General features: G+C 36.7%; 1 protein-coding gene across 1 annotated transcript; it reads right to left on the bottom strand.

Annotated features, from left to right (window-relative positions):
* Positions 1-14,128: 14,128 nt before the first annotated feature.
* On the bottom strand, positions 14,129-14,533 carry LOC143589015 (uncharacterized). Its single transcript, XM_077069882.1, has one exon. It carries the CDS (start codon positions 14,531-14,533, stop codon positions 14,129-14,131), a length of 405 nt encoding a protein of 134 aa, XP_076925997.1.
* Between the last annotated feature and the right edge of the window lie 260 nt (positions 14,534-14,793).

Here is a 14,793-nt window from a genome sequence, read left to right as displayed (position 1 = left end):
AGAGATGAACACTAATTGAATTAGGGCAACATTGGGATCGAAGAGAAAACCTTGCGTACGATTCTATTGTATATAAAAACATGAATATAAATTAAAATTTAACTGATTCATATTCAAAACTACGTAGTTTTGATGGTTTCGCATATAAGGTTGGGTGCTTAACAACCCTATATTCACTTTTCTATATATATAATACATGAGATAAGGGTAAATTAAAACAATTGATTTTAAGAGTTTTACAAATGCTAATGCATAAAGTACATGTGTAAAAAGGGATAAGCTTGTCTTTTAAACACAATTTTCCTAACTTACAACTTTGTCCCCTCATCTTTAACCATATTATGCTTTTAATTTTAATCTTTAACTAGCTTCCCACCCACCGATTTTTAAACGGCCATAGTTTTTTCGTACGCTAATATTTTTATAACAAAATTACACCATAAAATCGAGTATTTTATTATTTTTAATTTGAGTATAATATTGTTTTAATTTTTCAATTTTAAAAAAATTAAAATGTTATGTAGGGTTGCTCAATGCCGGTTTTTGATGGTTTGTAAGTTAAACTTGTAAGCCCAACCATTAGTATCAATTTTTCGTCGTCCAAAATCAAAATTGAATAATTGAAATTGAACTGAACCATTACCAACGGTCTCTTATATATAACAAAATAGGAAATATGATAATTTAAGCAACATAATTGGTAAAGATTAATGAAAGATCTGGGATGTGAAATTATAACAAGAACGAAGATTACAAAAAATCATACTGGAATTAGGTTAATTTAAAGTTGTAATAGTCAAATTTACTTGTATTAAAAAAGACTTTGTTCAATTATATCTTAACTATATCTAATATATATAACAAAACATGTTCAATACTAAATAATAAAAGAGATTAAAATACATACAACATTTAAAGTTTGGTCTGGTTTCATATGGCCGGTTTTCAGCATAAGCCGCGAACCAAACTGTTTGCTACGGTTTGAAAATTTTGAAATTAACCGACCGAGTGATAGTAAAAAAAAAAGATCATGAAACCAAACTGATGACCGGTTTAAAAGGTTTAAAGGTTTTAAGCCGAATCATGAACACTCATAATTGTTACGTGATTCACAGGGTTTGCGCTTGGACACCCGCCGCATCGCGCGAGCACCTGTCTAGTATACACACACACACACTAACATATATGCCGTATAACATATATGCCGTATATACATATATGGCGTATATGTTCACCCCTCTCAAGTTGGAGGTCGAGAAAACCCAACTTGCACAATAGCGAATGAAAATGAGGTCCGGGTAAACTTTTAGTAAAAATATCAGCAAGTTGATCTTTCGTCTTCGTATGCACCAAAGTCACCAGACCGTCTTGTAACTTCTTTCGAACAAAATGACAATCGATTTCAATATGCTTAGTTCACTCATGAAAAAAAAAAGAATTTTCGCAATATAAATTGCAGCCTGACTATCACATTTAAGCGTGACATGAGTAATGTTAGGAACAATGAAATCTGATAGAAGTCTTGTCAGCCAAGCAACTTCAGCAGTCACCTGTCAAAAAGATCGGTACTCAGCTTCATCCGAGCTCAAAGAATCAGCAGGCTTCTTTTTAGAATTCCATGAAATCGGAGAGCCCCTAAGAGAAACATAAAACCACTGATCGATCGAAGTATTCGGATATGCTGCACAGTCTGAATCACAGAATGCTTGCAGATCAAATGAAGGATTATTATTGAAGAATGATCCTTGAGATAAAATTCCTTTAACATGTGAGGGAGTATGAAGTGATGCATTCCGATGAGGAATCCTCGGATCTTGCATGAACTGACTGAGAAACTGAACAGCAAAAGCAAGATCAGGTTGTGTGTGAGCAAGGTAATTAAGTTTACCAACAAGCTTCATGTACTATAAAGGATTATCAATAGCAAGTCCCTCATGAGCTTGAATTTGTAAATGATGAGGCAATGGTGAGTTTGTGACAGGAAGATTGGAAATATCAAATTCAGAAAGCATATCTTTAGTGAACTTTCGTTTGCACGTGATAACACCTTTGGTAGTGTAAAAAACTTCCATACCCAAAAATTAATTGAGACTTCCCAGATCTTTGATTTTGAAAGATGAGTCTAGGAAAGTCTTGAGATTATTGATATCTTCCAAATTGTTCCCAATTTCTAATATGTCATCAAAGCATACAACAACATATACCACCGAGGATTTCATAGTCTTTGAAAAAAAAAGAATGATCATTCTAAGAACCCACATACCCTCTTGACTTCAATGTGGATGACCATTTCCCATACCATTCTCTAAAAGCCTATTTTAAACCATATAAAGATTTCTGAAGTTTAGGCACTTGATTATTAGGAAGCTGCATACCAGGTGATGACTGCATATAGATATCTTCATCTAAATCTCCATGAAGAAAATCATTATTAACATCGAGCTGAAATAGAGTCCAACTTCTCTTTGTAGCGATAGCTACAAGGCTTCGAATAGTGTACATCTTGATAATAGGAGAAAAAGTTTCATTGTAATCAATCTCCTCTTTTTGAGTATCTCCTCTCACCACTAATCTAGCTTTACAATGTTCAACCATTCCATCTACTTTGTGTTTAACTTTAAACACTCATTTGCTTTTAATAGCTTTCTTTCAAGGGGAAGCGTAGTAACAACCCAGGTTTTGTTATTTTCAAGAGCCTGAAATTTAGCCTTCATGGCATATTGCCATTCAGGAATAATGACAACTTCCTTATATGAAGTAGGCTCATGTAAATCAGAAATCGCTTGATTAAGAGACTGACTAGAAGGAAGAAGATGAGAAGAAGTGAAAGAGATGTGAGAGGAGCACGAATTAGTGACAGTGTGGAAACAATGATGAGAAAATTCAGATTTGTTGCAAGCAAAGTCATTTAAGTATGGGAGCGGAATAGAAGTTCCCGAAGATCTTCGAACAGGATTAGGGTGAGCATTAGAAAGAGGAACAGAAGATGAAGAATCAATAGGAGGAGAAGGAGAAGGATCAGAAGATGAAGGATAATCAAAAAATTGATTGATGAGATTAATAGATTGAAAAATGAAAGTATCTTTGGATTTAGTTATTGAAGGAAATAAAGTTCAAAGAAAACAACATACGATAATTTTATTTGAGTCAAAGTCATACAATTTGTATGCCTATTTACCAAGAGGATAACCTAGAAAAACACAAGGCACGGCTCGTGGTTTGTAACACCGTGAAAATACCCCATCTAGTTTTGGACCAAAAATATAAATTCTAGAAGTTAAAGGGCTAAAAAATGCCAAATCTTGAAGTAGAGGGAATGAAAATAGAAATTCTGAAACTTATGCATCTTCACGTATCGCGAAGATGCAAAGTAGAACATCTTCGCGTATCACGAAGTTGCTGGCACACATTTCAACGTTTTTCAGTGACGTGTGACACGTGTCAGCACGGGTTGATTTTGCGGCGCTGTCATACATCTTCGCGTATCGCGAACCGCCATAGGCTACGCGAAGATGCACAAAATCGCCTATAAATAGGGCAGCTACGAACTCAGCCCTTTCATCCCATTTTCACAGACTTAACCTAGGGATTCGTGCCAAGGACGTTCTGAGGTGCCAAGGGCTGTTTTTGCGAAGAAACGAGGAGTCGTTACGCTGTTAAACGAGCTGTTGATCTTGTAAACGAAGCACAAGCCGAAGTGCTGTTGTTTTCTTAGTTCTTATCCACCGTCTAGCCAATTAAGGTAGGATTAAGGTCAAGGTTAAGTTACTTTACTATATAGTTATTAGAACCTAGATAGGGATATAGTCGTTAAACTTTAATTGTTATTTTTTCCAAGTAATGTTTTATAAAGCGAAGACGTTACTTCCACATGAAGTAATGTTACCAAAACTATTATTTTGATGGGCACGTAGTAACTGGAAGGGGGGGGGGGTATCATTAGTAGACTCTTCTTGCCTAAGGAAAACAACTCGTATACATCCCAATCAACCGCGGGACATGTTTGCTTACCTGGAGAAGTTTACCAACGTGATATCCTTTATTAGGCCAAAGCATGCTATTCCAAAATTCATATGTAAATCCAAAGTATTTTCATAAAACGACTATAACTATACTAAGGTTAGGTCAGACCTAAGAGTCTGCTGAACTGAATCAGACTTCAAGTCTGCTGATCAGACCTCGAGTCTGCTGAACTGAAACAGACTTAAAAGTCTGCTGAATAATACCAACTAGGTACTTATGCAAACCTATTATGATATATAGGTTAATAGCATACTGAAGCCAAGGAGTTTGATATTACCTACTGATAATATAAGGTGAACACGTTAACCTTTTAATGTCTGAACTGATTTTACTCTTGTAATAGACTGGTTGTTTATTACAAAAAGTCTGAAAAAATGTTTGCATGAGATATAATCTCTAAAATTGTTATAATACAAAATAGATAATAAAAAGCAACTCAGACCAAATACACATGTGTCTGGATCCAAACATAACTGATAATTGGCATACAAAACCAAGTCAGTCATAACCAGTTCTCCATAAGGGTTACATAGCCTAGGGAAAGGTTGTCTCCGAACAGGGGTCATGTACTCGGGGAACCATTGAATTGTGTGTGTAGGGCAGTGGTACAAATCCAGGAAATGGACAGGTATTTCTGCTGAGTTTGTGAAATAGAAAACTATGTTTGTATTTAACGACGGTTATAAATGTTTTATTGAGTCAACGTTTCACCAGCATATAGTTAACGTGTTTTTCCCACCCTTGCAAGTAATTAGATGACAATAGATGGTATACAAGGATTTGAGTCATAGAAGATCCCTCGAGATGGCTCGTTTTTGAATATTATAAATCCTTGTATTATTAATATCACTGTTTTGTAAAACTGAAACTCGGGTGTTTAATTCTCGAGTAATTTTGATAATGTAAACTAATATTTTGATATTTAAAGACTTTCGCTAAAATGAACCCGCTACTCTGATATATTTACAAAACAGGTACCAACTGTTGGTCACACTCCTAGGCCCTGGATCGGGGTGTGACAGGTTGGTATCAGAGCCATCGGTTTCAGCGAATTAGGTATTAACATAAATTAGTACCTAAGCTTTAACTATTTATTTAATAAGTAGGGATAAGTTATGATTGGTTGTCTACCTATCCTTAAGTTTATATACATGCAGATGTCGTATACAAATTATTATGGACAAAGACGTTGGGTTGCAAGGAGGTCAAATCCTGCCCCCGATGCCGAGCCATCTGATAGATCTAGCACAAATTTTGGTCCTAAGTGGCCAACTGTATCGGTGAACCCGACTGAACCAGTGTACACAAACCCGGCTGATCTGAATAACTTTAATAACCCGATGAATCCAAACCCGACGAATCAGATGAACCAATATCCTGTTGATCAAATCGATCCCTACCTGGCTTACGGAAGCCAACTAGTATATGCTCCAGGAAGCCCCGAAATGCCAATTGAAATATCAAGTGACACTTCAGAAAGTGTTCCGCTGACTGGTACCCCGAACTACTATCCGCATGATATGGAAGTTCAGAGTAAAGTAAAACAGGAAACAAGTACTGAATCTTTCAGCTGGATGAATTATCACTCCAACCAGAATTTGTGGCATTTTGGATCACCGCCACCAGGTGCCCAAATTCTAGCAAGACCAACCCAAGGACCAATCCACTATTCTGAGGTTCCTGGTTTTCCACCATACCAAGGTCCTATACAAACTGAGGCTGAACAAGCAAACGAGATACGGGATGAGGCCCGTCTCATCGAGGAGTTTTATACAAACAACCTTCCCATGAGGAAATGCAGGCCTACGTAGCAAATCCTCACCTGTATCCAAGGGAAACCGCTTATCTTTTCCCTTCTTCATCTGCAACAGTAGGATATCCCGACCCTCCTAACTCAGTAATAGACGAATTAAGAAACGAGAGATTTAAAAAGAAAAATATAAGCAACAAGATTATAAAGAAGTGTGACAAAATGAAGAGCCTAGTTAAGAAATGGGCCAAAGATTAGGATTATATAAATGTTGTTTAAACATGTTGTATTTTTCTATCCTTCTGTACTGTTATGAATAAAAGCCTGTGTTTTGAGTTTTAAATCCATGTATTTATATGATTAACAGAATGTCTGAACAACAAGAAACCCGAGTAAGTCAAGGGAGTCAAGCTAACAAAGCGAAGACGCTTGAAAATAATAATTCAATTCCGGAAGAATTTATTGGAGGCATACGTGATATGATAAAAGAAACGGTTTCCCCGTTAATCAAAGAAGCTGTAACTCCATTGATAAAGATGGTGCAAGACCACACAGCTAATTCTAAAAGTTTAGCCAAATCAAAATCTGCAAAACAAACGCAGCCAAGCCATAGCATATCGGTACATTCAAAAAGAAAAGAAATTGAAAAGACAAAAGATGAGAAGGAAAAGAAACAAGAAGGCTATGAAAGTTCCACTGCTGAACACGTCCCGAGCAAAAAAAAAGTGCAAAAGTTAGCACGGGGTGTACCTTTAATGATTTTCAAGTATATAAACCAAAGGAATTCTATGGGGATAAATGGGAAATAACAACGCTCCGTTGGATTGAGGAAATAGAATCTATAGTAATTATAAGCAAATGCACCGAGGAGGAAAGTATTCAGTACTCCTCTCAGATGTTCAAAGGAGAGGCGCTGGAGTGGTGGAATACATTAATTGAGATCAAGGGAAGGAGTAACATGTATAACCTGGAATGGAAGACTTTTAAAGAGTTAATCAAGCAAAGGTTCTGTCCCATTCATGAGGTGGATCAAATCCAAACTAAGCTTTGGAATCATAAAGTCATGGGTACGAATATCAAGGAATACAACACTAAATTCCTTAAGTATTGTCGGCTGGTACCGCATTTAGTCACGCCAGAATATAACAAGGTGACACGGTATATTTATGGGTTACCAAAAGAGATTCGTGATCATGTAAGGTCACACATGCCTGCTACTATCGAGTCTGCTATTGAATTAGCAGGGTATTTAATGGAAAGCATGATCAGAAATAAGGATGAAGAGAAAAAGGGTGTATTGGAAAAGAAGAGGGAGAATGATGAGAAGAGAAGGTTTGAGAAAGGGAAAGAAAGGTCAAATGTGTTTAATCGGCCGATGTGTAAAAATTGTGGTAGGAAGCACGAGGGAAGATGTTTGAAGCCTGCACCTAAGACTGATGTACGCAAGTTTGATCCGTTCTCAACTTGCAATTTTTGTAAGAGGCGAGGGCACAAGTAGGAAGATTGTAGGAAAAAGTTGATTGTTTGTTTTGAGTGTGGTGAAAAGGGTTAATTTAGTGCGGAATGCACGAAGAAACAGGTAGCTGCAGGCGCCAGTGGTAGTGGTGCCAGGAATGAGGGGAGAAAGGGAAATGCCCGCGCTTTAATGCTTAACACACAAAAGGTGGGAGAATTACCAGATGTAATTACTGGTACGTTCCTTATTAATAACGTTTATGCTAGAGTATTGTTTGATTCAGGAGCCAATCAAAGTTTTATAGATTATAAACTCTGTGATCTATTAAATGAACCTCTAGCTAAGTTAAATAATCAATACGAAGTAGAAACGGCTAATGGATCCTTGATCAAAATATCTGAAGTATTAAGTAGTTATATTTCCTTAGCCGGACATGATATGCCAGTTCAATTATTACCCATGGAGTTAGCTGGCTTTGATGTTATCTTAGGAATGGATTGGTTAGCCGCCAACCAAGCCCGAATATTATGTAATGAAAAAGCTATTGAAATCTTAACTCCAAATAGGAAAAGTATTCGAATAGCTGACGATAAGGATTCTGGTAGAATTAGAATTATTTCAAAAATAAAAGCAAGTCATTGTTCGGGTAAAGGTTGCTTAGCATTTATGGCTTATGTAACCAAGGAACCCGAGTCTAAGAAAATAGAAGAGGTTCCAATTGTCTCTGAGTTCAAGGATGTATTTCCTGATGAGTTGCCTGGAATTCCACCGGATCGAGAAGTTGAGTTCAAAATAGATTTAGTTCCGGGAACGGCTCCAATTGCTAAATCTCCTTATAGATTAGCACCAACTGAAATGAAAGAATTAAAGAAGCAATTGGATGAATTATTGGAAAAGGGCTTTATTCGATCAAGTTCTTCACCTCGGGGAGCTCTGATTCTGTTCGTCAAGAAGAAAGACGGATCAATGAGAATGTGTATCGACTACCGAGAATTGAATAAAGTGACGATCAAAAATCGATACCCACTTCCAAGAACAGATGATCCTTTGACCAGTTGCAAGGGGTAAGTTGTTTTTCCAAAATTGATTTAAGATCCGGGTATCATCAACTGAAAGTTCAAGAAGAAGATATATCCAAGACTGCCTTTAGAACCCGATACAGACATTATGAGTTCACCGTTATGCCTTTCGGACTCACTAATGCTCCGGCAGCGTTTATGAATATGATGAACCGAATTTGTAAACCATATTTGGACAAATTTGTTATCTTGTTCATTGATGACACTCTAATATATTCTAAGACAAAAGAAGAACATCAAGCTCATTTGAAGACCATACTGGAAACATTGAGGAAAGAACAGCTTTACGCAAAATTCTCAAAGGGTGAGTTCTGGTTGTCCGAAGTACAATTTCTCGGACATATTGTTAATGAAAAAGGAATTCAAGTGGATCCGGCAAAGATAGAAGCAATTATGAAATGGGAGAAACCCAAGACCCTGACGCAAGTTCAAAGTTTTCTGGGGTTGGCTGGTTACTATCGAAGATTTATTTAGAATTTTTCTAGAATAGCAGTTCCATTGACTTTATTAACTCGAAAATATGTTAAATTTGAATGAGGACCAAAGCAAGAAGAAGCCTTCGAGACTCTTAAACAGAAACTAACAAATGCACCTGTCTTAGCCTTACCTGAAGGGCAAGATAATTTCATTGTTTATTGTGATGCTTCACATACAGGAGTGGGGTGCGTATTAATACAAGGGAAGAAAGTAATTTTTGCATTGAAATTATGGCGACATTATTTATATGGTGTAAAATTTACTGTCTATATTGATCACAAAAGTTTGAAGCATATATTTGATCAGAAAGAGTTGAACATGAGGCAGAGGTGATGGATGGAAACACTTAATGACTATGATTGTGAAATTGTTTATCATGAAGGTAAAGCTAATGTGGTGGCCGACGCTTTAAGTAGAAAAGAACATGAAAATCCAAAGAGAGTACGAGCTTTAAGGTTAGAACTCAAAATTGATCTATTAACCGAAATTAAGGAAGCTCAGAAGTTGGCACTAGAAAAAGAGAATATAAAGGCCGAAAAAGAGAATGGTACAATAGATCAGTTGGTAAAAGGCGATGATGAGATACTCAGATTAGGGAAAAGAATCTGGGTGCCGATGATTGGAAGTTTACGGGAGAAAATCTTGGAAGATGCTCACAAATCCAAGTATATGATGCATCCGGGTAGTGATAAGATGTATCATAATCTTAAGGATGATTATTGGTGGATTGGAATAAAGAAAGAAATTGCCTTGTATGTGGCTAAGTGTTTAACATGTTTTAAGGTCAAAGCCGAGCATCAAAAGCCATTAGGTTTATTGACACAACCAAAAATCCCAATATGGAAATGGGATATGATTATCATGGATTTTATTATGAAATTACCTAAGACATCACGACAAAATGATGCTATCTGGGTCATTATCGATAGATTGACCAAATCTGCTCATTTCATTCCTATCCAAGAAACATATAGCATGGATAAATTGGCACACCTCTATGTGGAAAACATTGTAGCATTACACGGCGTGCCATTATCAATTATATCTGATAGAGACAGTCGTTTTACCTCCAACTTCTGGAGAAGTTTTCAAAAGGCGATGGGTACGCGTTTAAATTTAAGTACTGCTTATCACTCACAAACAGACGGACAAAGTGAAAAAACGATTCAAACTTGGAAGATATGCTTCGTGCTTGTGTTATAGATTTAGGTGGTAGTTGGGATACTTACCTATCTTTGATGGAATTTTCGTATAATAACAACTATCACACAAGCATACAAATGGCTCCATACGAAGCACTGTACGGATGGAAATGTAGAACACCTGTATGTTGGTCTGAAATTGGTGATAATCAGTTATCAGGTCCCGAGATTGTTTAACGAACAACCGATCAAGTGATTCAAATTCGAGAAAGATTGAAAGCAGCACGTGACAGGCAGAAGAGTTATGCTGACGTAAGACGAAAACCGTTAGAATTCAAAGAAGGAGATAAAGTGTTGCTCAAAGTATCACCTTGGAAAGGTGTAGTTCGTTTTGGAAAGAAAGGGAAGTTAAGTCCGCATTTTGTTGGACCATTCAAGATTGTTGAAAGAATAGGTCCTGTAGCTTATCGCCTCGAGTTACCCGAAGAGATGCAAGGAATCCATGATGTGTTTCACGTATCGAATCTACGGAAATGTTTAGCTGATGAAAAACTTTCTATGCCTCTAAAATACGTACAAGTGAATGAGAAACTCAAGTTTGTAGAGGAGCCGATACGGATTGAAGATAGTCAAACCAAGTTCCTGAAACATAAAAGATTGAAATTGGTATAGGTTAGATGGAATTCTCGGTGAGGTCCGAAATTCACTTGGGAACTTGAATCCGAGATGAAGCGAAAGTATCCATATCTCTTTGCAAAAATCTCGAGGATGAGATTTTTCTAAAGGTGGGGAGGATGTAACACCATGAAAATACCCCATCTAGTTTTGGTCCAAAAATATAAATTCTAGAAGTTAAAGGGCTAAAAAATGCCAAATCTGGAAGTAGAGGGACTGAAAATAGAAATTCTGAAACTTATCCATCTTCGCGTATCGCGAAGTTGCTGGCACACATTTCAACGTTATCCAGTGACGTGGTGACATGTGTCAGCACGGGGTTGATTATGTGGCGCCGTCATACAATTTGCGTATCGCGAACCACCATAGGCTGCATCTGCGCGTATCGCGAAGATGAACAAAATCGCCTATAAATAGGGCAACTACGAACTCAGCCAATTCATCCCATTTTCACATTCATTTTCACACACTTAACCTAGGGATTCGTGCCAATGACGTTCTGAGGTGCCAAGGGCTGTTTTTGCGAAGAAACGAGGAGTCGTTACGCTGTTAAACGAGCTGTTGATCTTGTAAACGAAGCACAAGCCGAAGTGCTGCTGTTTTCTTAGTTCTTATCCACCGTCTAGCCAATTAAGGTAGGATCAAGGTTAAGTTAGTTTACTATATAGTTATTAGCACCTTGATATGGATATAGTCGTTAAACTGTAACTGTTTTTTTTCCAAGTAATGTTTAATAAAGCGAAGACGTTACTTCCACATGAAGTAATGTTACCAAAACTATTATTTTGACGTGCACGTAGTAACTAGAATGGGGGTATCATTAGTAGACTCTTCTTGCCTAAAGAAAACAATTAGTCTACATCCCAATTAACCGCGGGACCCGTTTGCTTACCTGAAGAAGTTTACCAACGTGGTATCCTTTAATAGGCCAAAGCATGCTATTCCAAACGTCATATGTAAATCCAAAGTATTTTCATAAAACGACTATAAATATACTAAGGTTAGGTCAGACCTAAGAGTCTGCTGATCAGACCTTAAGTTTGCTGAACTGAAACAGACTTCTAGTCTGCTGATTAGACCTCGAGTCTGCTGAACTGAAACAGACTTAAAAGTCTGCTGAATAATACCAACTAGGTACTTATGCAAACCTATTATGATATATAGGTTAATAGCATACTGAAGCCAAGGAGTTTGATATTACCTACTGATAATATAAGGTGAACACGTTAACCTTTTAATGTCTGAACTGATTTTACTCTTGTAATAGACTGGTTGTTTATTACAAAGAGTCTGAAAAAATGCTTGCATGAGATATAATCTCTAAAATTGTTATAATACAAAATAGATAATAAAAAGCAACTCAGACCAAATACACATGTGTCTGGATCTAAACATAACTGATAATTGGCATACAAAACCAAGTCAGTCATAACCAGTTCTCCATAAGGGTTACATAGCCTAGGGAAAGGTTGTCTCCGAACAGGGGTCATGTACTCGGGGAACCATTGAATTGTGTGTGTAGGGCAGTGGTACAAATCCAGGAAATGGACAGGTATTCTTGTTGAGTTTGTGAAATAGAAAACTATGTTTGTATTTAACGACTGTTATAAATGTTTTATCGTGTCAACGTTTCACCAGCATATAGCTAACGTGTTTTTCCCACCCTTGCAAGTAATTAGATGACAATAGATGGTATACAAGGATTTGAGTCATAGAAGATCCCTCGAGATGGCTCGTTTTTTAATATTATAAATCCTTGTATTATTAATATCACTGTTTTGTAAAACTGAAACTCGGGTGTTTCATTCTCGAGTAATTTTGATAATGTAAATTAATATTTTAATATTTAAAAAATTCCGCTAAAATGAACCCGCTACTTTGATATATTTATAAAACATGTACCAACTGTTGGTCACACTCCTAGGCCTTGGATCAGGGTGTGACATGGTTTGAATTTATCTTTTCCATGAGATAAGGTGGAAGCATAATCAAGAAAACTAAAAGACTTCATATGAGCATATAAAGGAGTCTTTCCTGTTAAAAACTCATAAGGGGTTTTATTGCTAAGAATATCGGTAGGAAACCGATTGATTAAATGTGTTGCAGTTAACACACAATCATCCCAAAATTGAACATGTAGCTTAGATTGAAACATAAGAGCTCTTGAGATTTCAAGAAAATGTTTATGCTTTCTTTCAAAAACATTTTCAGATCTGATGCATTTCACAATGGTGCCAAATTGGTTTCTAACCATTTTAACAAAAGATTGAAGTATGGGAAAACAATGCTTTTAATTGAAAGTAAATGTGTCCTTGTGGTTCTGCTGCAATCATCCACTATGGTTAGAATATCTAAAGCCATTGCATGTAGCTGTGTTATAAGGCACCCAAACATCAATATGGATTAGGTCAAAATTTTACTAGTTGATGTGGTACTAGTAGGAAATGGCAGTTTATGTTGTCTTGCCTTAGGACAAATATCACAATGCTCAATAGATTTCAAAGAAGTATTAGAAATGAAAGGTAATTATTTTAGTTTGTAGCTTGGTAAGTGACCAAGTCTGCTGTGCCAAGTTTCACAACTTAGAACAGAATTACAAACATTATTTGAAACAAAAGAATTGACAGGAAAATGCTTAGTGGCCTCTAGAAGGTAAATACCATTTAGCATATCACCAAGAACTTGTGGGCTCCTCAGAGAAGGGGCCTGTAAAACACATATATTTTTAGAAAAAAGAACAATACCGACAGTATCATTGCATAATTGTGAGACAGAAAGAAGATTTTGTTTAAAATGTGGGACCAAAAGAACATTTGACAAAGAAATATCAGTAGTTAAAGGAACAGTCCCATATTGATGACCGTTATGGATGTGTCATTAGGAAGAGTGATGAATATTGGATCTTTAAGAAAAGAACCGCTTGAAAAAAAATTTGATCATAACACATATGATCATTAGCACCAGTGTCAATGATTCATATGGAATAATGTTTTAAAGAATTGCAAGACATTATACCTCGGAAAGATTCCTGATTGATGGTCGTGACACTATTAGCAACATATGTAGTTGAAGCACCAGATTGAACTTTATTTTTATGCAATAAACCCGTAAAATCATCATATTGTTGTTGCGTTATATCTTGCTGATACTTAGATTGATTTTGACCACTCTTTCCTTGATCTTCAGCAAGAGTAGCAAACTTCTTTCTGTTGGTGAACTTGAAATCTTTGGGAAAACCAATCAGCTTATAACATTTGTTGACTAGATGCCCATTCCTATGGTAAATTTGTTATGAGTGCACACCAAAGTTCTTCTATTTTCCACTGTTCCTCCACTGCTGGGACCTCCACTGCTTGCATTCATAGATGCAGAAGATGCAGTAAATTAGTGGTGGTGTGAATTTCCTTTTGCTTCTCATCTTGCATGAGAATACCATATGCACGGTTGATAGAAGGAAGAGGATGCATCATCAAAATGTTACTTTCGATCGTGTCATAACTAGGATTAAGGCTAACAAGGAATTGAATCAGCCTTTGATCCTCATCTCTTTCTGCAAAAGAATGAGCAGCACTACAAGTGTATGAGGGATGGTATTAATTGCATTCAGCTCATCCCAATTCAACTTCGTCTTAGCAAAATAAGTAGTAATATCACTGCTACCCTGAGTGATTTGGCAAAGGTTCTTTTGCAACTGATAAAACTTAGGACCATTTTCCTGACCATATCGAGTGTTCAACTCATGCCTGAGAACCTGAGTAGTTTCAGCATACAAGACACTATCACGAATATCATGAGAGAGTGTGTTGAGAATCCATGATATCACCATATCATTGCAATGCTGCCAAATTACAAGATGTAGCTCGTTAACCGGCATGGTTAAAGTGTTGTTTATAAAACCGAGCTTGTTTTTAGCTGACAGAGCATTCGTCATTGCTCTTTTCCAAGCTTGAAATCCAGTACCATAAAATAATTTTGAAACAAGGATCATACCGGGATGATCCTAAGGGTGAAGGTAAAGAGGGTTCGAGGAATCGATGGACATATTTGTAGGAACAGAACTGTTCGAATCTGCCATTGAATACGACAGAACGAGTACAAACGCACAAGAAGAAGGATCATAAAACAAACAACAAGAAACCAATGTATAAGTATATACGCTGATGTGCGTGAAGTCTATATATCTATAATAAT

This window comes from Bidens hawaiensis, unplaced genomic scaffold (assembly GCF_021521415.1).
Source record: "Bidens hawaiensis isolate Kalapana, Puna unplaced genomic scaffold, B.hawaiensis_p1.1 tig00037165_1, whole genome shotgun sequence".
NCBI classification, from domain to species: domain Eukaryota; kingdom Viridiplantae; phylum Streptophyta; class Magnoliopsida; order Asterales; family Asteraceae; genus Bidens; species Bidens hawaiensis.
This window is presented reverse-complemented; position numbering and strand designations above follow the sequence as displayed.